General features: G+C 48.9%; 1 protein-coding gene across 1 annotated transcript in view; it reads right to left on the bottom strand.

Annotated features, from left to right (window-relative positions):
• WNT3A (Wnt family member 3A) overlaps positions 1–24674 on the bottom strand; it is a 54344-nt gene that overhangs the window by 16436 nt on the left and 13234 nt on the right. The window contains exon 2 of the mRNA XM_017883819.1: positions 21816–22057. Within this exon, the coding sequence (XP_017739308.1) occupies positions 21816–22057 (242 nt within the window). The remainder of the gene's footprint in view (positions 1–21815; positions 22058–24674) is intronic.

The following is a 24674-nucleotide window of genomic DNA, read 5'->3' as shown; positions in this document are numbered from 1 at the left end:
CTGGAGAAGCCTGGCAGATGCCACCTTACGCTGGGGACTGAGTTAACCTTGCTGGAAATGGGACACACAATACCATGTGACTCCAGGGATGATGCATTAAGGCCACATACAGCCTTCGAGGTATTCGTGCCCAAAATGCACAGCCTGCATCTAATCGTCGGGAGACATCAGACCAACCCAAATTGATGGCTGTTCTGCAAAATGCCTAATTGTGCTCCTCAGAGGTCTCAGGGGCATGAGGGACAGGGAAGAGTGGAGGAGCCAGAGGCATGGCATCACCAAAAGTGACAAGGGACCCAGGAAGGGGTTCTGGGACAGAAAAGGGATCTTGATAGAAAAATGAAGGAAAGCTGAGTGACGTCCTGAGTGTGGTGAATAAAACACACTTAGTTTTCAACAATTGGCATGGTTATGTACCACAGGGTTGGGCAAGGGGACCCAGGGCTCTCAGTGCCACTCCTGCGATGTTTATGTAAGTCTGAAGTTATTTCAAAATAAAAAGTTAAGCCTGGACAACATAGCAAGACCCCCTTTCTTAAAAAAAAAAAAAAACAACATAAATGAGCTGGACATGGTGGCGTGCATCTGTAGTCCTAGCTACTCGGGCCGCTGAGGCAGGAGGATTGCTCAAGCCCAGGACTTCAAGGCTGTAGTGAGCTGTGTTCACACCATTGTACTCCAGCCTGGGAGACAGAATGAGACCTCATCTCTAATATAAAAACAATAAAATAAAATAAATAAAAAGTTAAAAAATGTCCTGAAACCATACAGAAGGAAGACCCCCAGAATGTCCAAGTGGCAGCCACAGCAACAGGAGATTTAAGCCTATGGGATGGATTCCACCCAAGGTTCTAGGGGGAATCTGCAACAGGTTCACTACCCTCCCAAAATTGCACAAACGATGGGGTATATCTGGGAGCACGGGCGTCGTTCTGGAAAGAGAATACATTGCTTTGATCAGATTTCCATAGGCGTTTGAAGCACACAGGTTATGAACCACTGCCCAGAGTCATCTCTGTTTACAGAGGAGCTGATTCAGGGCTCCCCTGAGACCAGGACTCACGTCCAGGCTCTGGAGTCCTGGCAGCCAGCCTCCACGGAAGCCAAGTTCTCTGCCACAAACACCTTTGTCAGGGGTTTCTGCTTTTGTTGACACAATAGAGGCATCTACGGGGGTGAAACAGAGGCATCTTGCCTGTGGGAAGTGCCAGCCATCCCAGAAGGCCAGGGAATCATCCCAGTCAGCAGGAAAATGCCTTCATTAGAGTGGACTGTCAGAGGTCCCACTGGAATGGGACACAAGCTACTGGGAGGCAGGGTGCTTAGACACAAATGCTGCCAATTTGGCCAAGTCACCTGGGAAGGAGCCTGGTTGAATTTTTTGAGTCACCTAAGGCCTGCCCTATTGAGGCCCAAGACTTTTATTCTAACACAGCAATCAGTTGTCAGAGAAAGGAAGAAGAAAGGAAACCACATAACAAAATTGTTCTGTAAGGGAAGTATCTTCCACCTGGGAAAACCATCTTTCCCAGAAACTTGTTGTCATCTCATTTAGCAGTTATTTACTGAATTCGTCCAAAGTATCAATTATCTATCTTTCCTGCCTTTCATTCATTCATCCATCTGTCAACCACATCCTCCATCTATCCATTCATCTATCGTGCATCACCCACCATCCATCCATCCATCCATTACCTATCACCCATCATCTACCACCACCTACCACCTATTCACCTATCAATTCATCTATCCATTCACCATCCATCCCTCCATCTATCCTCCATATATCTATTATCTATCATCTACCATCATCCACCATCCACCACCCATCTATACATCCACCCATCATCCATCCATCATCTGTCATCCACATCCATCCATCATCCACATCTATCCATCATCCATCTATCATCCATCATCCACCATTCATCCATTCATCATCCATATCCATACATTATCCATACATCTATCATCCATCATCCACCATCCATCCATCCATCCATCCATCCACAATCCATCCATTGTCCATCCATTACCCATCATCCACCATCTACCATCACTCATCCATCCATTCACCCATCATCCATTCATCATCCATCATCATCAATACATCACCCAGCCATCATTCAACCATCATCCATCCATCATCCCCTTCATCGTCTGTCCATTCATCATCTATCTGTTGCCCATCATCCATCCATCTCTAATCCATCCATCACCATTTATCCATCACCATTCATCCATCATTCACCCATCATCCATTCACCCATCTATCCACCACCCACCATCCACCCATCATCCATCCATCCATCCATCCATCCATCCATCCATCCATCCAGGATCTGAGAATCCCTAATGAGCCAGGCACTGGGCTGAACTAGGAATATGAGATGAATAAGAAGCAAGGTGCCCACTCTCAAGAACCACAGAAAAAAATTCCTCCAGAGGCTGGGCGCGGTGGCTCACGGCTGTAATCCCAGCACTTTGGGGGGGCTGAGGTGGGCAGATCATGAGGTCAAGAGATCGAGACCATCCTGGCCAACATGGTGAAACCCCGTCTCTACTAAAAATACGAAAATTAGTGGGGCGTGTTGTTGGGCGCCTGTAGTCACAGCTACTTAAGAGGCTGAGGTGGGAGAATTGCTTGAACCCAGGAGGTGGAGGTTGCAGTGAGCCGAGGTCGCGCCACTGCACTCCAGCCTGACAACAGAGGGAGACTCCATCAAAAGAAAAAAAAATCCTCCAGAAAGTAGACTGCTGCTCAATATGATAAAATTTCTAACAACCTAGGCTTTCTGAAAGTTGAAGGAGTTCCTGTCCTGGTGATAAATAAAACAGAGGTTGGATGACAACCTTTCAGGAGAAGAGAGTCCTTGCCTTGGTAAGGAGAATGAACCAGGGGAAGGCTTCCCTATCTCTAGTGGGAGGCTTTGCTGGTGTGTGTGTTAGGTTTTTTGCCTGGGACTGTGCTAAATCACGTGCTTTTGGGAGCTTACAGTTCACAAGGGAGGCAGTAGAGAGGACAAGGAAACACAGCAAGGCTTGACAACATGAGCTCTGAGGCAGGCCTGGGATGGAGGGGCGATGAATAGTGGGTAGATGGATGGGTGGGTGGATAGATGATGGATTGAGGGATGGTGGATAGATGGATGATGATGAATTGATGGATGGTGGATGGATGGATAGATGGATGGATGAATGATTGATGGATGCTGAATGGATGGACGATGGACAGTGGATGGATAGATGGATGATAGATTGATGGATGGCACATAGACGGATGGATAGATGGATAGATGTTGGATGGTGGATGGATGGATGGATGAATTGATGGATGGTAGATCATGCATGATGGATAAATGGATGATGATGATGGATGGATAGATGAATGATGGATTGATGAATGGTGAATCATGCATGATGGATGAGTGGATGATGGAAGGATGGATGGATAAAGTCTGAGAAGGTGAGGGAGTTCTAGGTGGTAAGAGGTGGGCATTTAGGGAAAGGCAGAAGAGCTGCCAGGCAAGGCTCCATCACAGCTGAGGGCAGTGCAGTTGTCGGCTGCAGGGAATCATGAGATGAGCTTTGATGGTTCCTTTGTCTCTTGCATCTCAGAACTTTTGGACTAGAGGGATCTTAACAATCCTTTGTTTCTAGATTTGGATTTAATGGGCTTTGCAAGTATCAGAGAGCATCTGGGGACTAAAAGAGGACTGCCAAGTGTTTTCATTTTGTTGAGAGAGGAAAAGATACATATAGATAGATAGATAGATAGATAGAGGGATAGAGACATATCTCTCTCTATATAGACAGATAGATATAGATATGTAGATATATGGTAGATATTATGTATATATATGTATAAAATATCTACCATCATAATTTCAAAAAAGGACCTTTGAACATCAAACAGGAAGGATATGTTTCCAAATTCTTTTTTTTTTTTTTTTTTTGAGATGGAGTCTTGCTCTGTTGCCCAGGCTGGAGTGCAGGGGCGCGATCTCGGCTCACTGCAAGCTCCGCGTCCCGGGTTCACGCCATTCTCCTGCCTCAGCCTCCTGAGTAGCTGGAACTACAGGTGCCCGCCACCACGCCCAGCTAATTTTTTTGTATTTTTGGTAGAGAAAGGGTTTCACCATGTTAGCCAGGATGGTCTCAGTCTCCTGACCTCGTGATCCACCCATCTCAGCCTCCCAAAGTGCTAAGATTACAGGTGTGAGCCACCGTACCCGGCCATGTTTCCAAATTCTTAAATGTTGAACATTTGCCCAAATCATTCCAAAATCCTTGTCTTTCACATTTTACTAAAGTTGCTCAGTTGCCACTATTTATTAAGCAGCGACTGTCTTTTAAGTGGCAAAGAAGGCTGCAGCCTCTGTCCCCTCAGAGCTGACCTTCCCATGGGGAGGTGACCCAGGAAGCATTTCAGCAGGGACAGGTGTGTGCTCAGAAGGTAGGTGCTGAGGGAGCACAGCATGGAGGCTTCCCTGCTCTGGGGTGACAGTGGGAAAAGCAGGTCCAAGCCTATCCTTGTATTAACTAATGAGAGAAGTGGCCCTGACAGGAAGATGGCTCAGAGAGAGTCAGCCACGGGCCCCAGGCTGCACAGCAGTGAGTGCAGAGCCCAGACAGAGGGGTCACAAGAGAGGTCCCTGAACCCATCATTACAGGCTCCTGCAGCTCCAATGGGTGTTCCCATGGCTGGTGTTTCTATGGCTGTAGCTCAAGGGAGCAGGGAGCCCACCTGCCTGGCTGGGCCCCCACTGCATGGCTGAGAGGGACATGCCTATCTGTGGAAAGGCTGTCGGGGCTGATACAGGGCAAGAAGAAAAGGACAGTCCAGAACTCCTGGGCTCCTGGGACATGCCTGTTGGTCCAGAGGGGACTCCTGAGTGGCTTTTCTGAGGGACAAACAACTTGAAGGAGGGAAAGTTCTGGGTCGGGGGAGGGGATTGTTGTTAAACACAACCATAGGACAATGAAATCCAGCTCCTCAGGGAGGCAGAGTGCTCAGTCTGAAGGGCTTCACCCAGGTTGGCCCCTCTGGGAAGCCCAGCAGGGAACTAGGACTGGAGACTTCCAACAATGATCATGGCTGGGGGAGGGTCTCCAGTGATTCTGACACATCAACAGAGGTGCGATCTCCCAAGGTCAGATTCCATTCTGTGCTGACCCCTCCTCTGGGCTGTGACCAGAAGGGAGGCTATGGACAGCTTGGCCATGACTTTGTAAGGGCTATATGGGACCCTGGACAAGACCCTGAATAGGAGCCTGCCAGGAGAAGGGGGTTGGGGGTGTCTCTGATATGCTGATGGCCATCCCCCCATGAGTAGGCAGCGGTCACTGGGTCTCTGGCCAGGCCTCTTCCTGGAGGTGGGCACCTTGGTCACAGGCTCTGGGATTCAGGGCCCTGGCTGCTGGCAGCTGGTGGCTGGGCTGCTCAGCCTGGGAACAGGGCTATGGTTCTGCCTCTGTGGCCCCATCCTGGGGCAGCTGACACCTCCTTTCCTAGGAGCTTGGGATGCCACCTGTGCCCAGTCCACTTCTTGATGTTGACCCATGCTCACCTGGTCATGCCTCCTGGGGCCCTCCAATGCTGTCCCCAGCCCCTGGAAACCTGTGGCTTTGTCTCTTTCCCCTGGCAATGCTGACGGTCTGACTGGACACCCCCAGCTCCAGCAGGGATGCACAGGCCGAGGGCAGGACCCCATGGTGGCCAGCTCAGCCAGGTGCTGGGGGCCCAGACTCCCAACATTGCCCACTGCCCAGGAGAAAAACTGCTGAATCTCCACTGAGAAGTTCTCACCTTCACTGTGACAAAAAATTCCTTCTGTCCCCCAAGTGCACCCTACTGCAGCCAGCTTCTCTCCCCAGGTCTGCAGGGCAAATGCCCCATCCCCCAGGCCTTGCCCCTGCCTTTTCTTTCCAGCCCTTTTCTTTTCTGCCAGCCCTTTCCAGCACCAGTGAGGAGCAGTCTCCTTGTACTCCAGGGACTGGTCTTCAGGCATCTTGGTGGATGGAGGGTCACAGCGAACACAGCCCCCCGTGCACAATGCACCCTGTATGATTACCACACCCCCACCACACATCTGGGACCCATAGAGTTGTGGGGACAGTGGCCACCCCGAATGCATTGGGTCCCTCTCTCCTGGTGCTGCCCCCATCTCCTGCCTGCTGAGGCCACAGCTGCCGGAAGGGGCTGGCTGAGTGAGGGCGTGCCTTGGATCCCAGCTAGGACCACCTGACCAGACTGGCAAAATCCTTCTCGTGCCCATCGGGAGGCCACAACAGACTTCCAGAGCAGCCAACGGGTGGGCCCTCTTCCCCTACTGAGGCCCGAGCACAGGGGAAGGAGAAGACCCTTTGCTGTGGGGCACACAGGGGGACTCAGCCCGCGCCCCTATCCCCACCGGAGCGGACGCCCGGGCGCCTCCCCTCAGGGGCTGCCCACCTTCCCTCATTCCTGCGGCCCCAGGAGGAGCCAGGCGGCCCGGAGGGGGTGTCGCGGTGGCATTTGGTAATCATGGCCTGCACAAAAGGCCCCGGAGCCACCTGAGAGCGGAATGCGGCCCGCGCCCCACCGCGGCCACGGCCCCTGACACCGCCGGGCGGCCCGCGCGGCCGGGCGCCGTGCTGACCCGCTGGGGCGCTTGAATCCGGCTTTGTGCGCCACTGTCACGCCGAGTTAGGCCCACAATGGCCGGCGATATTTTATATGAATTTCCCCCTGGTCGGTGATTAGGCGAGCGCAGGCCAGTCATAGCAACCTGGAAGTATGCGCCGCGCGCCAGGCCGTCGGGCGCGAGGGGAAATCCCCATTCAGCAGCTTTAATTCAGCACCGCGAAGGGCGTGTGAACCGCCCGCGCATTTGCACTCTCCCCTTGTGCTTAATCTTGTCGCCGTCGCTGGGATATTGTGCTCCCAGCCGGACGCGGCGGGGAGTCAGCCGGGGTTCCCCTCCCACTGGGGAGAGTTAATGATATACCAGAGAGGCCGCTGGAGCCAGGGGAGCCCCCCAACCCAACGCAGCTTAAACGGCAACACTTTCCGATGGGGGGGGTCAGGGGTCGCAACCTGGATTTGGGGACGCTGGTTCCCTAAAGAGCTGCCCTCTGTGTCCCCATGTCCTAGCAGGCAGGCCCCACCCCTATGCCGGCCCTCATAGGCAGGGGACACACAGGGAGGTGGTGGACCACCCCAGGGGCTCCTGGGGACTCTGCGGGGAGGAGAGAAGGCTGGGCTGTCTCCTGCCTGGGGATGACATTGGGGAGATGATGGGGGACTTGTGGGGCACCCAGCAAGGCTTACTGACATGTGGTGTGCAGGAACCCTTTCATTACTCTCCCCACCCTTTGGGGCTGGAGGGGTCCTGGGACACCAACCAGGAATCTGGCCGTGTGCTTTGAGTGGGGATACCCTGGGGTTCACAGTCCAGGGCAGGGGGTGGTGACTGGAAATGCTTGAAGAGGGGTGGTGTGTGAAGGCTGAGTGGGAAGGCCACTGCTGCAGGCCCCACCCACACTGGGTAGGAAGAAGCAAACCCCAGGGCTCTGGGAAGTGTCCACGAGGAGTTGTGGGGAGCACACTTATGTGGGAAGCACAAGAGATTGCATACCTCCCCCTGCCACTACACTTCCCCCAGTCCATCTGGCAGGTGCCAGGACCTGGGGGGACTCCTGGGCCCAGCTCATGTTAGAGGGCACCGAGTGTGTGAGCACAGGTGGCATCCCTAGGCTCCAGGCCTCACCCGCTCCTGGCCTCCGTCCCCTTCTTTAGGGAGCACATACCCCACCTGGCCTAGAGCAGGCCAGCTCTCCGCAGAGCCACATGCCGCCTGAGATCCAGATGCTGGGCCCTGGGTTCCTGCATCTACTGCAGCCATCCCTGCCCTTTCTCTGTACCTGTGTCCTTGCCAGCTTTACCTTGCCAGGGGTCAAGAGTGGAGTGTCTCCAACTCTGAGGGAAGTGAGCCCTCCCGGTGCCTGGGGCCTGCGGCAGGGGACAGAGAAGCTGCATGGTGTGCCCAGTCTCCATACACTTAAAATTCCTCAAATGCTTTCTGCCCCAGGCAGGTTGAATGTCCTGCTCCTTTTGGACCCCAGAAGAGAGGGCTCTTCAGAGACCAGGCTCAGCTTCTGTGGCAGAGCCCCATGTTCCAAGGACTGATGGTTTCTCCCAGCCTCAGTCTGGTGGCCCCAGCCCCCAGTCCCAGCCCAGGTGGATGGCAGATGGGGCTGAAAGCAGGAGGTGTGAGCATATGAAGCTTCTTCCTTCGTATGTTCACACTCATGCACACGCACACACACATGCATATGCATACACACAGGCATGCACATATATGGCATATGTGCACATATAGGCACACACATGCACCCCTCACAATGCACACACTAGGGTGCACACTCACATGTGCACACACACAGGAGGCTGGGCCCCTCTCCTCACAGCTGGCTGAGGGTTTTTAACTGTGTTCAACAAGGCCATCTTGGCAGGGGTGGCCAGGCACCCTGCGGCCCCTGCCACAAAGCCTGGGGTGACCTTTGACATGATTAGGGTTGCCCTGACCCTAATCCAATCAGATGATTACGGAGAGCATGGCCAGGGCCTCCACAATGGCCTCCTGAGCAGGCCTCTCTCTGAGGCACCCGGCGGGCTCCTTGCTCCCAGGCCACCAGGACTCCAAGTATTTCTGAGTCTCTGTGGCAGGCAGGAGGGAGGAGCCGGCACTTCCCCTTTCCTACTTAAACCTATTTAAGCCGTGAGGAGGTAGGAGGGGTCCCAGACTGTGTTCCTCCATCAGAAAGGGGAGGAGAAGGGGATAGTAGGATGAGAGAAGGGGAGAAGGAGAGGGTTGAGGGGAGGTGAGTGGGGTGGGAGGGGAGGCTAGAAGCGCAGTAGCAGTTTAGCCCTTTGCAGAGAGGCCGGCATAGCAGCAGGAAAGCAACCCGAAACGGGGGCTCCCTGCCCCCACCCAACGTCAGCACCTTAGGGCAGGACCTGGGCATCTGTGGGGCCCACTTGCCCCTGGAGAGCCTGCGGCATTAATCCAATAGCCCCACTGAGAAATTCTCAGTGACCGTGCAGATCCATCCCTGCCCTGCCCGGAGGAATGCATACATGGGGATGGGATATCCTCTAGAGTCCTCCCCTCTCTGCTTCCTCCCAGTCTACACCTGCCTTCCCTGTGGGCTCCGGGTTCCTCCAGTGATTCCTAAACTGTATGCTCCAGCTAGGCCTGTCACTGCTGGGCCTGCCTGAGGGCTCTGCTCACCCCGACATCAGCCCCAACCTTGGCATGGGCTGTCTCCTCTGCCTGGGGACTTTGCAGCCAGGTTGCCAAGGTTCAAGTCTCTGTTTTGTCACAGTGCTTCAGCTTCCTCATTTGTAAAACAGGGTCACCACACTGCTGGCCTCATCAGATGGGTGTTAGGATTCAACTGGCCACGGTGTGTCGAACACTTAAACAGTGCCTGGAAAGTACTGGATATGTGTGTTTTAAAGAAAGAAAATCCTTCAAGATTCAGCCCAGGGGCCACCTCCCCTGGGAAGCCCTCTTGGGATTCCCTGAGGCATGCACCATTGTCCTTAGGTCACTGACTTAACACATCATTTCTAAGCATGTGCTATGTGGCAGAGTGCATCTCTGTGCTTTCACAGGGGACTGACTGTGTACATTTGCACCACATGTATACCTGTGGCATGTGCTATCAGGATGCTGTCACACACCAGACCCATGGGAGACCCCCCCCAAGGGTCCCAGCTCTTGTTCCAGGAGACTCCTGGATCTTCCTGGAGTATGCCAAACCCTAGGGAGTTTCTCCCAGAAACCAAGAGTGGGAGCTATCGATAATGACTGGGACTTGTGAAAATCAGGCACCTTTAAATCCCTGTTTTCCTTAAACTTTAAGGAGGACCTAACTGAGTCATGTGCTGATAGGCTTTTTCCACATTTTGATGATAGGCCACCATGTGATTTTTGGCATACATAACTCTAAAACATTCAAAGAATTGAGATATGCATGATAACTAAGTGCTCCCATTTTATCTATTTATTTATGTGAACAAAGTTTTCTCACATCTAGCACTACTAAGTTCAAGAGCAAGATGGGCCTACCTGCAGCTAACATCCTATCCGGTGGTGAAAGACTGAAAGCTGTTTGTCCACTCTCAACTCTGCTATTCATCATGGAACCGGAGGCTCTGGCCAGGGCAATTAAGGAAGAAAAATGAACAAAGTGCATCCAGATAGGAAGGAAGAAATAAAACTATCTTATATGTAGAACGCCCTAAAGAATCTGCAAATAAAAAATATATTAGAACTGATAAACAACTCCAGCAAGGTTACAGAGTACAAGATTCATATTAAAAATCATTTGTGTGTGTGTGTGTGTGTGTGTGTGTGTGTGTGTGTGCGCGTGCGCATGCACATATGTGTGTGTGTGTTTTTGAGACAGAGTCTCACTCTGTTGCCCAGGCTGGAGTGCAGTGGTGATCTCAGCTCATTTAACCTCCGCCTCCTGGGCTTAAGGGACTGTTGTTCCTCAGCTTCCTGAGTAGCTGGGACTACAGGTGTGCACCACCATGCCTGGCTAATTTTTGTATTTTTAGTAGAGACAGGGTTTTATCATGTTGGCCAGGGTGGTCTTGAGCCCCTGACCTCAAATGATCTCCCTGTCTTGGTCTCCCAGAGTGCTGGGATTACAGGCATGAGCCACTGCACCCGGCTTCATTTGTGTTTCTATACACTAGTGACAAATAATTTAAAAATGAGATTAATAAAACAATTTCATTCACAACAGCATCAAAAAGAATAGAATACTTAGGAATACATTTAACAAAAGAAGTGCAAGATTTGTATGCTGAAAACTACAAAATGTCATGAAAGAAATTAGACCTAAATGGGAAGATATCCTATGTTCATGGATCAGAAGACATAATATTAGAACAGTATTTCCCAAACTGATCTACGCATTCAACACAATTTCTAAAAATCTAAGCTTTGTTTTTTGCAGAAATTGATGAGCTAATCCTAAAAGTGATATGGAACTGTAATTGCTTCCAAATAGTCAAAATAACCTTGAAAAGAAAGATGAGCAGGAGGACTCACATGTTGTAATTTCAAAACACTACAAAACTATAATAATCAAAACAGTGTGACACTGGCATAAAGACAGAAATTTGGAACAATGGAATAGAATAAAGAGCCCAGAAATAAATTCATACATCTAGGGCCAACTGATTTGCAGTAAAGGTGCCAGGACTATTCAAAGGGGAAAGAACAGTCTGCAACAGATGGTGCTGGAATAACTGGATTTCCACATGCAAAAGAATGTGATTAGATCCCTGCCTCACCTCGTCTATGAAAATTAAAATAAAGACCGAGATGTAAGAGCTAAAACTCTAAAACTCTTATATATATTTTTTAAAAAAACTAATTAAGAGTAGATCTTTGTGAGCTTGGGTTAGGCAATGGTCTCTTAGATATGGCATCAAAAGCCAAGGAATCAAAGAAAAAACTGATAATTTGGAATTCATCAAAATTAAAATCTTGCATGCCTCAAAGGACACCATCAAGCAAGTGAAAAGACAACCCGTGGAATGGGGGAAAATATTTGCAAATCATGTATTGGCTAAGGGACTTGAATGCAGACTATATAAAGCACTCTTACAACTCAATGACAAAAAGACAAACAACCCAATTAAAATGTGAGTGGAAGAATGGAATAGACATTACTACAAGGAAGAAAGGCAAATGGCCAATGAGCACATGAAAAGATACGCAACATCCTTAGGTATCAGGGAAATGCAAATGAAAACCTCAATGAGACAATGCTTCACACCCACTAGGATGGCTAGAACAAAACCAGCAAGCAGAAAATAACAAGTGCTGGTGAAGATGTGCAGAAATCAAAATCCTCAGACCCTGCTGATGGGAATGTAAAATGGTGCAGACACTTTGGAATAGTTTGACAGTTCCTCAAAAAGTTAAGCAGGGAGTTCCTCTATGACCCAATTCTGCTCCTAGGTATATACCAGAGAGAACTGAAAATACACATTCACACAAAAAGCATTATTTATAATAGTCAAGAAATTGAAAAAACCCAAATGCCTATCAATGAGTGAATGGGTAAACAAAATATAGTCTATCCATACAAATGGACTATTACTCAGCCATAAAAGGGAAGGAAGTTCTGGTATATGACCAGGCTCCAGATCAGCACTCGTTCATAGGCCTGTTCTCGAAGCAGCTGGAGGTGCAATTAGGTTTGGGACCCAGTGCTGTTCACTGACTTTGGGGCTTTGCATTCAGCTGGCTGGTCCCCCAGCCAATCTGCTGGCTCAGATTCCCATCTGTGCAGATCTGTGCCTTTCCATGGGCGTGGTCCGATTAATCCAGACAGCGATGGCACAGGTTCCCCAAGGCTCAGCTTGGAGGATAGACCCAAGGTTTCCTGAATGTATGACTCATGAGGCTAGCTTCCTCCTGGCCTCCAGCCGGGCTCAGATGTCCAGGTTGGGAGTCAGTGAGCTGATGCCGTCTATGGGCAGGAGCCTTCCCCCCTTCCACAAGTGAGATGTCCTCTCCTCTTCCACAAGTGAGAGACACCCTGACATTCTGGAGGACAATGGAATATCCTAAAGATGCCTGAGGGTAGCAGGGCTTTAGGGAATGGCATGTTGCCCTCTGACCCCATGCAGCACAGCCTTCCTCCATCACCTGGTATGGCTCTAAGCAGGACAGGCTTCCTGCTTTCTTCCTAAAATCCATGTTTCCTTCTCAGAGGGGGAGTGGGCAGCCCTAAGCACCCCATCCTGGCTCTGGAGCCAGCAACCACATGGCACAGGGCCCAGTCTGGTGCTCTTGGCCTTTTGCAGTGTATATGTTGCCCACGCCTCCCTCTGTGCCACCACTGGCTACAGGACAGCCCAGGAACCCTAGCAGGCAGCAATTGCATCACATGCACACATAGACATGCCCATGCATGCCACAGCCACATGCACACGTGCACACGCACATCCACATACACCCATGCACAGGCACATGTATCCACCAAACCACATATACATTCACTACACCTGACACATACACATGCACACACATGCACATGCACACACCCCACACCATGCACACACATGACACATCACACCACATCCCCATGCACATGCACACTCACATACGCACAATGCATCACACATCACACACACCCTTGGACACGCTCGATGAGCTGCACAGCCCTGGGACCTTATTTCTGTGCACCCTGGCAGCTGTCTCCAGGGGAGCTGCGTGGTGTATTTCCCCGACCAGCAGGTCTGTGAGGTCTGACAAGCTGTAAGCATTCTTCCATTATACAAATGGGAGGCTGAAGCTCCCGGAAGTGAGCTGCCTCTCACTCAAGGTCATAGGAAGGCCACCGTCCGAGCTCCCCAAGTTCCAGTTTCTTCTCCTACGTGGACCCTGACTTGTCCCTCAGGGACATCCTCCTTATCCCACAGTGACCAGTGCCCGGACTCTGAGCCTGACCCTCTTGTCCCCACTCTCTGCCCCACAGTGCCTTCCCCACGCCTGAAGGACACAGGCCCATGATTGGGGCTGGGGTATGGCCATGACTGCTGGATGTTGGAGGGCTCCTGCCCATGGACGGCCTCAGCCAGGCCCCGCCAGCCCTGGAGGTAGTGTCAGCTGCGCACTTGGAGGCTCTCCTGGTCAGGGCAGGCCCCCCAGAGCCAGGCATCTCCTCTTCAGAGGACTTGTGGTCTTCCTTTGCATTTGGCTGCAGGGGCTGAGCAAGGCCATGCTCTCCTTCCACAGAATCATCAGCTCATGGGGCTGACCAGAGGCTGTGAAGCAGGGTGAGGGGATAGGAGCAAGCATGGGGGACACTCCTGAGAGGGCCTGTGGGAATTACAACAGTAGAAAGGGTATTCCTGGCAGAGGGGCTGCAAAGTGCAAAGGTGGGAGGGAGGGGCATCATGCTTGGTGTTTGAGAAGCAGCCAAGAGGCCAGTGGGGCTGGAAGACACAGGGAGTGTCTCAGTTCGTGCGAGCTGCTCTAACAAAACACCATAGCCAGGGAGCTCATGAACAGCACAAGTCCAAGGGCAAGGCACTGGCAGGTTTGGTGCCCGGCGAGGGCGTCTCCTGGTTCATAGACCTCTCTTTCTCACTGGGTCAGTATATGTGTGGTGGAAGGACTGAGAGGTTCCTTTTTATTTATTTATTTATTATTTGTTTATTTATTTATATTTTCCTTTTTTTTTTTTTTTTTTTGAGATGGAGTCTTACTCTGTTGCCCAGGCTGGAATGCAGTGATGTGATCTTGGCTCACTGAAACCTCTGCCTCCAGGGTTCAAGTGATTCTCATGCCTCAGCCTCCCGACTAGCTGGGATTACAGACGTCCGCCACCATCCTTGGCTAATTTTTTTGTGTTTTAGTAGAAATGGGGTTTCACCATGTTAGCCAGGCTGGTCTCGAACTCCTGACCTCAAGTGATCTGCCTGCCTCCACCTCCCAAAGTGCTGGGATTTCAGGCGCGAGCCACCGCACCCAGTGTATTTATTTTTATTTTTATATTTTTCAGAGACAGGGTCTCATTCTGTTGCCCAAGCTGGAGCACAGTGGTGCCATCATGACTCATTGTAGCCTCAACCTGGACTCAAGTGACCCTTCCTGAGTAGCTAGGACTACAGGCATGCACCATCGTGCTTCACTAGTATATGTTAACTTATTTTTTGCAAAGATGGGGTCTTGCTATGTTTCCCAGGCTGGTCGTTAACTCCTGGCCTCAAGCAATCCTCCCACCTCGGCCTCAGTGGCACTGATCCCACTCATGAGGCTTTACCCTCATGACCTGACCACCTCCCAAAGGCCCCACTTCCTAACACCATCACCTGTGGGTGAGGATTTCAGTGTAGGAATGAGGGAGGGACACAAGTATTCATACTCTTGCAGGGAGGACAGGGAGGAGGGTAAGGTGGCAGCCAAGGGCCCAGGGTTTTTGACCTGAGCAACAGAAAACTGGGGTTGTCTGTTATAAAATGAGGGAGCCAGCAGGGAAGCAGATTTGTAGAGAAGTGAGATGAACTGTGGCCTTGGGCATTCTGCCAGCAGGACCCTCAGGACTGCAAGGTTCCTGGGAGGACTTTCCCAGTATGACCTATCTCGTCTTTGTCTGAGTAGTCTTCCTTCGGCACCGTGGTCTCCATGGTCTCCTCGGCTTGCTGATCACATGCTCAGCACAGCTGTGGTCCCCTGGGCCCTGCCTCGGCCAGCAGGACTGTGCTGGGCCACCCTGGGGTGGATGGTACTATGCACATTCCGCCCTACATGCTGGTCTCCCAAAGTGACCTTGATGCTCCATCGAGTGGTGGGATCTATGTCCTCTAGCCCAGAATACAGCCTGGAACCCAAAAGGAAGCTCCGAGGGCCCTCCAAAAAATTAGACACAAATGGTTAGTACCGACATTGTTAGCTCTCTGGAAAGTAGTCAAAGGGTCACCGCAACCCAGTGAATGTCAACTTGAGGAAATGGTGACCTTGACTTGCTAGGAGAGCCTGGTGGTGTTTTCATGTGGTGGTGCCCACAAGCCTCCCTGGGACAGTGAAGGCCAGTGTTCCCCGGGCAGGTGGATAGTTCTGGAGGGAGTGGAGGAGACCTTTTCCCCAAGGAACTGTTTGTCTGTTTTAACCTGTTTGGGTAAAAAAAAATTCGTTTTGCTTAACTCAGAACTCTCTCAGGATGGAGCAGTGGCTAATTGAAGGGTGGTCTTTGAAAACCTTGAAAGTTAAATAAAGCCACTGCCACCTGGGGCAACTGGATAAAGGGCATTTGTGAAAAACCTGCAGCCAACACTGCTGAAAAAAATCAAAGACAACACAAACAAACAGAAACACATCCCATGCTCATGGACAGTAAGAATCAATATTGTGAACATGACAATACTGCCCAAAGCAATCTACAGCTTCAAGGCAATTCCCATCAAAATGCCAACATCATTTTTCACAGAATTAGGAAAAACAATCCTAAAATTTATATGGAACCAGCCGGGTGTGGTGGCTTAAGCCTGTAATCCCAGCACTTTGAGAGACTAAGGTGGGTGGATCACTTGCGGTCAGGAGTTTGAGACCAGCCTGACTAACATGGCAAAACTCCGTCTCTATTAAAAATACAAAAAACAAAAACAGCAACAACAAAAAATTAGCCAGGTGTTGTGGCACACGCCTGCACTCCCAGTTACTTGGGAGGCTGAGGCAGGGAATCCAGGAGATGGCTTGAACCTGGGAGGCAGAGGTTGCAGTGAGCCGAGATCGCTCCACTGTACTCTAGCCTGGGCAACAGAGTGAGACTCCATCTCAAAAAAAAAAAAAAAAAAAAAAAAAAAAAAAAATTATATGGAACCAAAAAAGATTCCGAATAACCAAAGCAATCCTAAGCAAAACCAAATTATACTACTAATTATACTACTATACTAATTTGAAGCAAGCTTCAAGTTATACTACAAGGTCATGGTGACCAAAACAGCATTGAATTTGTGTAAAAGTAGGCACATAGACCAATGGAACAGAATAGAGAACCCAGAAATAAAGCCAAAAATGTACAGACAACTGATCTTTGACAAAGCATTAATTGAAAAAAGTCACCCTAATTAATAATTGGTGCTGGGGAAACTGGCGAACCACATGTAGGAGAATGAAACTTGATGCTCATCTCTCACCTTATGCAAAAATCAACTCCAGATGGATCAAAGACTTAAATCTAAGACCTGAAGCTATAAAATTCTAGAAGACAACATTGGAAAAACCCTTCTAGACATCAGCCTAGGCAAATAATTCATGACTAAGAGCCCCAAAACAAATGCAACAAAAATAAAAATAAATAAATGGGACTAATTGAATTAAAAAAGCTTCTGCACACAAAAATAAATAGCCATCAGAGTAAACAGACAACCCACAGAGTGGGAGAAAATATTCACAAACCATGCATTTGACAAAGGGCTTATATCCAGAATTGACAAGGAATTCAAACAAATCAGCAAGAAAAAACAAATAATCCCATTAAAAAGTGGGTAAGGGACATGAATAGACATTCTCAAAATAAGATATACAAATGGCTAACAAACATAGGTAAAAATGCTCAACATCACTAATCATCAGGGAAACACAAATTAAAACCACAACGAGATACCACCTTACTCTTGCAAGGACGTCATTATTAAAAAATAAAAAAATAATAGATGTTGGTGTGGATGTGGGGAAAAGAGGATGCTTATACACTACTGGTAGGAATGTCAGTTAGTTCAACCATTGTGGAAAACAGTATGGTGATTCCTTAAAGAGCTGAAGTAGTTCTCATTCAATCTAGCAATCCCACTACTGGGTATCTACCCAAAGGAAAAGAAGTTATTATATGAAAAAGACACTTTCACACATATGTTCACAGCAGCACAATTCCCAATTGCAGCCTAAGTGCCCATCAACTCACGAGTGGATAAAGAAAATGTGGTGTATAAGGCCAGGCACGGTGGCTCACGCCTATAATCTCAGCACTTACGGAGGCTGAGGCAGGTGGATCATCTGATGTCAGGAAGTCAGGACCAGCCCAACATGATGAAACCCTGTCTGTACTGAAAAAACAAAAATTAGTGAGGCTTGGTGGCAGGCGCCTGTAGTCGCAGCTACTCTGGAGGCTGAGGCAGGAGAATCACTTGAAACCAGGAGGTAGAGGTTGCAGTGAGCTGAGATCGCACCACTGCACTCCAGGCTGGATGACAGAGCGAGACTCTATCTCAAAAAAAAAATAAAAGAAAATAAAGAAAATGTGGTATATATACACCATGGAATACTACTCAGACATTAACAGGAACGAAATAATGTCGTTTGCAGTAATTTGGATGGAGCCGGAAGCCATTATTCTAAGTTAAATAACCAAATATCCTATGTTCTTACTTATAAGTGGGAGATAAGCTATGAGAACACAAAGGCAGACAGAGTGATATCACGGACATTGGAGACTCAGAAGAGGGAGGTTGGGAGGGAAGCTAGGGATAAAACACTACATATTGGGTACAATGTACATTATTTAGGTGAGGGGTGCACTAAAATCTCAGTTCACCACTAACAATTCGTCCATGTAACAAAAAAACACTTGTACCCCAAAAGTTATTGAAATAGAAATTAAAAATAAATAAATAAGAATAAATAAAGAAAAACATGCAGCCAACACCATATATGCAGGCAGCTCAAAGTTTTCACCCTAAGATCAGGAACAAGGGAAGGATGCCCACTTTTACCATTTCTGTTCAACATAGCACTGGAAGTCCTAGCCAGAGCAATCAGGAAAGAAAAAGAAATAAAAGACATCCAAATAAGAAAGGAAGAAAGGCAGCAGTTTCCATCCACAGATGACATCAACCTATATGTAGAAAATTCTACACAATTCACCAAAACCCTCTCAAAGCTAACAAACAAATTAAGCAGGGTTACAGTTGAGGATCAAAACTCAAAAAAATGTATTTTTTGATTAAAAAGTTGTATTTCTATATATTAACAATGGAAAATCTGAAAAAAAATTTAGAAAACAATTACAAGCTGGTCACAGTGGCTCATGCCTGTGGTTACGGGCACTTTGGAAGGCCGAGGTGGGAGGATTGCTTGAGCCCAGAAGTTCAAGACCAGCCTGGGCAACATAGGGAGCCCTCCATCTCTACAATAAAAAAAAAAAAAAAAAAAAAATACAAAAAATTAGCCAAGCATGGCTACTCAGGAAGCTGAGGCAGGAGAATTACTTGAGCCTGGGAGATAGAAGTGCAGTGAGCCAAGATGGTGCCACTGCACTCCAGCCTAGGCGACAGAGACAGACACTGTCTCAAACCAAAAAAAAAAAAAAAAAAAAAAAAAAAAAAAAAAAAAAATGATTCCATTGACAATAGCATCAAAAAGAAAAAAAGTACTTAGGAATACATTAACCATGGAGGTACACAACTCATACCCTAAAAACTACAAAACATGGCTGAAAGAAATTACAGAAGCTGGGCACAGTGGCTCATGCCCTGTAATCCCAACACTTTGGGAGGCCAGGGCGGGCGGATTGCTTCAGCCCAGGAGTTAGAGACCAGTCTGGCCAACATAGCAAAACCTCATCTCTACAAAAAATACAAAAATCACAGGGGCATAGTGGCACATGCCTATAGTCCCAGCTACTTGGGAGGCTAAAGCAGGAGGATCACTTGAACCTGGAAGGTCAAGGCTGCAATGAGCCGTGATCATGCCACTGCACTCCAGCCTGAGCAACATGAGCAACAGAGTGAGATCTTGTCTCAAAAAACAAACAAACAAACAAAACAAAGCAAAACAAAAAAACAAAATTAAAGAAGAAGACCTAAATAAATGGAAAGATTCTGAGCTCCTGGATTAAAGGACTTAATATTGTTAAGGAGGCAATGCTTCTCAAGGCAACCTACAGAATCAATGAAATCCCCATGAAAATCCCAGCAGCATTTTTTTTCACAAATGGAAAAACTGCTCCTAAAATTTGCATATAGTTGAAAGGGACCCCAAATAGCCAAAACAATCTTTTTTCCTGTCCCCTCCAAACAATCTGGAAAAGAAAGAACAAAGTTGGAAAACTTACTCTTCCCAATTTCAAAACATACCACAAAGCTACAATAATCAAAATAGTGTGGTATTGGTGACAGACAGACATATAGACCAATAGACTGGAATTGAGAGTCCAGAAACCTATACGTCTATGAGCAATTGATTTTCAGCAAGGGTGCCAAGACCATTTGATGGGAAAAAGAACAGTTTTTTCAATAGAAAGTACTGGAATAACTGAATTTCCATGCGCAAAAAAATGTGGTTGGATTCCTACCTCATACCACATACAAAGATGAGCTCAAAATAGATCAAATACTTCAATGTAAAAGACAAACTATTAGGTTCTTTGAAGAAAACATAGTGTGAATCTTTGTGACCTTAGGTTAGCTAATTCTTGCTTCAATATGACATCTAAATAAATTGGATTTCACCAAAATTAAAACATTTTGCATATCAAAGGACACTCTCACAAAAATGAAAAAAACTACACAATGAGAGAGAAATATTCACCAATCATACATCTAATGCACGTCCAGTATCCACAATATATAAAGAACACTCACAACTCAACAACACAAAGACAAAGAATCCAATTTAAAAATGGGCAAAGGACTTGACTAAACATTTCAAAGAAGGTCTACAGCTGGCCCCAAAGCCCATGAAACGGTGCTTGGCATCATCAGTCATCAGGGAAGTGCAAACTGAAATCAGAAGGAGGTTCTACTTCACACTCTAGAATGGCTGGAAGTAAGAAATACAAACACCAGATAACAGTGTGTCAGTGAGGATGAAGCTGGAACCCTCAAACAATACTGGTAGGAATATAAAATGGTGCAACTACTGTGGAAAATAGTGTGATGGTTCCAGCACATTGCAGCCTTGACCTCCCAGGTCAAGCAAAGCAAAACAGAATTACCCTGTGACCCAGCAATTCCAATCCTAGATACAGAAACCAAAAGGTGTGAAAAAAGGTGTTCAAACACATGCATGTCCAAGAAAAGGCCACAGTAGCATTATTCACAGCAGCCAAAAGGTGGAGACCACACTGATGTGCATCAGCCTGAAGAATGAATAAACAAGTGTGCTCCATCCATGCAATGGAATATTATTAAGCCATGAACAGGAATGAAGTGCTGAAACTGTCCACAGTGCAGGTGAATCAACACGCTTAGTGAAAAAAAGCCAGACACAAAATATTGAGCGATGCCGTTTCTTAAACAGGCAGAGTAGCTAAATCACAGGGGAGAAGGCAGGCGGTGGGTGCCAGGGGTTATGGAATGGAGAAGAACGGGAATGGCTGCTTAATGGGCACAGGTTTCCTTTTTGGCTGATGAAGATGTTTTGGAACTAGGCAGGTGATGGTTGCACAATTCTGTGAGTATACCAAATGCTACTGAATTGGATACTTTAAAATTGCGGACTTTCTGGTATGTGAATTTCACCTCAACTTTTTTATAAAAGATGCTAAAGTTTTAATCTTGCCCATGTTCTCGCCGCCTTTGTCTCCCTGTCTCTCAGTTTCTCTCTGTGTGTCTCTCTCTGTCACTCTTTGACTCTCTCTTTCTATTTCTATCTCTCTGTCTCTCTGCATCTTTGTGTCTCTGTCTCTCTGTTCCTCTGTGTCTTTCTCTTTTGGTCTCTGTGTCCCTCTCTGTCTCCCTCTCTGTGTGTCTTTGTCTGTCTGTCTCTGTGTGTGTCTCTGTCACTCTCTGCATCTTTCTGTCTTTTTCTCCATCTCACTGTTCCTCTCTGTGTGTGTCTGTGTCTCTGTCTCTCTCTGTGTCTCTGTCTCTCTCTGTGTCTCTGTCTCTCTCTCTCTCTGTCTCTCTCTGTCTTTCTCTCTGTTTCTCTTTCTCCTCCAGCGTGCCTCCAAACCTCTCCCTTCTTGTAGGTCTTTCAGTTTGTGTATTTCCTCTGCAAGCCTGGCCTGTGCCCTGGCTCCTGGGAGCAACCCCGCCGCTGGCCATGGTTGGAGTCACCCTAGAATGCCCGCTTTCCTGTCCAGGGAGCAGAAGGAGGAGGGATACCCGAATAACCCCGCGGGCTCAGTCCTGCTTCAGCCCCAGATCGTCTTCCTGGCAGTAAGCGAGAAGGACCCTAGCGTCCGCGTGAGGCGCTGTTCCCACCGTGTGCACAGATGAGAATGTCAGGCTGCGCCAGGCGGGAGACTCTGTCCCACTCCAGACTCATCTGCCCTCCCCCAGACCACTCTCGTACCTTTGTCCAGCACAGGCCCGAAGATGGCCAGGCTGTCATGGACGGTGGTGCAGTTCCACCGGCGGCCGCGGAACTGGTGCTGGCACTCCTGGATGCCAATCTTGATGCCCTCGGCCACGCTGGGCATGATCTCCACGTAGTTCCTGCAGAAGCGGAGCTGCTTGGGGACCAGGCCTGGAATGCTGGCACACAGGATGGGCTGTGAGCCCAGGGAGGAATACTGTGGCCCGACAGCCAGCGACCTGCAGAGGGCAAGACCCGGCGGTGAGTGTGGGGCTGGGACAGCGACACAGATGAGCAGGCTACAGACCCTTTGCTCTGGGGCCTCAAGTGCATTCGGGGTGGGGGGGGTGGGCGAGACGCAGCTTCCACCATGAAGGAAATCCGATATCTTATTTTGCAAGTAAGATAATTTTTACTTAAATTTCCAATTAAAGATTCTCTATGGCCTCTAAAATAATGTTCATAAACTATGCCTTCTAATTGTTTTGTTTTTTTTTTTTGAGATAGGATCACACTTTGTTGCCCAGGCTGGAGTGCAGTGGTGTGATCATGGTTCACTGAAGCCTCCAGATTAGCTGGGACTACAGGCACACACCACCACAGCCAGCTAATTTTTATTTTTACATTTTGTAGAGACAAGGACCTGCTATGTTGCCCAGGCTGGTCCCAAACTCCTGGCCTCAAGTGACCTCCTGCTAGAGCCTCCCAAAGTGCTGGGATTACAGGCATGAGCCACCTTGCCCAGCTCTTAAGCCTGTATGTTATACATGAAGTGCTTGACACAATGCTGTGTGCGGAATAAATACTCAATGCTGGCTATTTAATTTTTCTAGATGTTTTGATATCATCTATGTGTTTTTCTGTATGTTTTATCTGGAAATCTGATTTTACAAGGCCAGGAACCTGACCTGCCCTACCCCCAATACTCAGCTCAGAATCCAAGTTGCCCAGATCTGTAATAGGACATGATGCAGCCCCGCATTCCTGCTCAGTATAACTGCCTGGGCCTCGTTCACACCAGGTTGACCTGGAGCCCATTGGGGGACTGAGGGCTAGAACCTGAGAATTCAGGCCGGGTACTGGGTCAGGTGGGGACTGCCCAGAGGAGGGATGCCTTTGGCTTTAGGATTGGAGAAGGAGACCTGGTTTCTGGGATGTAGGCGTGACCTAGCACAGAAATCACTGTGGAACTCAGACCCATCCTGCCAGCCCACAGGCCCGCTTTTGGCTATGTACCCCTAGATGTAAACACGTGTCCACAGTGAGATGTGTTCAGGAATCTTCCCAGGCCTTTGAGCCTGAGAGCAGGAACTTGGACGCCACCCAAGCATCCATCAATAGGAGAGTGAATAAACAAATGAAAGCCGCCTCTAGGGTGCCACCCTGCTCAGAAAACCAAAGGCATGGGCTCCCGTGAGCACGTGGGGAGGAGGGGCTCAACCGTGAGATGTTCCTGGAGCCCTCCGCATCCCCCAATCTGAACTCAAGACCAGGCAACACTCATCCGTGGGAGAGTCAGCACCGTGGCGACCTCACTCCTTGTTTTCTAGGTCCCAACAGCTCCCAGGCTGTGCTCTGCTTTGGCAAAAGGCATTCGACATCTGTGTCTTTTAAATTAATGTAATTAAGTTTAAAATTAATTAAAATACAAGAAATGTAAAACTCAGCCCTTCAGTGGCACCAGCCATGCTTCATGTGTGGCCCGTGGCTACCCTGAATGGGACAGTTAGATAGGTAATGTGCCTGTCATCAGGGAAGCTCTGCCGGGCCAGCCTGGCTGAAGTGCTCTATGTTTAACTGGTATGTTGGTTACATGAGTGCTTCACATCAGAACGAATTGAGCCATGCACTTAGGGTCTTCCATTTTGCTGTACAAAATACACCTCAATTTAAAGAAATCACCAGGTCCTTTTGGGCACTGGTGGAGGTGGGTGGAGAGAGAGTTCCTCATGCTTACGACCACCTGTCGATGTGTCCACTGGATCCAACCGGTCTGGCCTCTAGACCGGACTCCCAGCATTCAGGGTCCTCAGTATGTCTACCCTCTGGAGATCTGGCCTCCCTCTCCCTGGTCACCTTTCCTCCTGTCTGGCCCCCATTTGAGTGCATAACCTCACGCCAGACCCCATGGGCATCCCCAGGCCACCACCCAAGCCTGCACCCCTGTGGTCTGTCCTTGCACAGTCGGCTCCCTTGTTCACTCCTTTATCCATTCACTATACGCAGGTACCCTGCCCCGGGTGTCCCTGCACACCCCCTCCACCGTTTTGTAGATCCCAGCACTCCCAGGAAGGCCAGCCCTGATGCAGGCTGGGTTGGTGTCCCTGCTGTAGGTAGCTAGGCAGTCTTTTTCCATGTCTCCCTCCCCCATCCTCTCTCTTCCTTTGAGTCCTGGCCACTGGATGACCATCCGGGGTCCCTGGGGTATAGTGTGCACTGCCACTGCCCAGGCCCAAGTGGTGGTGGCCAGGGTCAACTGTCTCTGACCTGGACTGTGGGAGAGAGGCCTCTGGACAGGAGAAGGTGGGTTGAACCAGGCCAGGGAGGTGACCACAGGGGCTGGACTCATGGTTTTCAAACCATGTACCTCAGAGCACCCAGGAACCCCAGCAGAGGGGCCTTGAGGTGCCCATGTAGGGTAAGGCTGGGAGACCAACTGTCTGCTTCACCCAGGACTGCAGGGGCTTCCTTTTTTTGTTTGTTTGTTTTGAGATGGAGTCTCACTCTGTTGCCCAGGCTGGTGCAGTGGTGTGATCTCGGCTCACTGCAACCTCCCCCTCCTGGCTCAAGCGATTCTCCTGCCTCAGCCTCCCGAGTAGCTGAGATTACAGGTATGCACCACCACACCTGGCTAAG

Source organism: Rhinopithecus bieti, unplaced genomic scaffold (assembly GCF_001698545.2).
Source record: "Rhinopithecus bieti isolate Rb0 unplaced genomic scaffold, ASM169854v2 scaffold_14404, whole genome shotgun sequence".
NCBI lineage: Eukaryota > Metazoa > Chordata > Mammalia > Primates > Cercopithecidae > Rhinopithecus > Rhinopithecus bieti.
The sequence above is the reverse complement of the archived record's forward strand: the minus strand, read 5'-3'. Positions and strand labels throughout refer to the sequence as shown.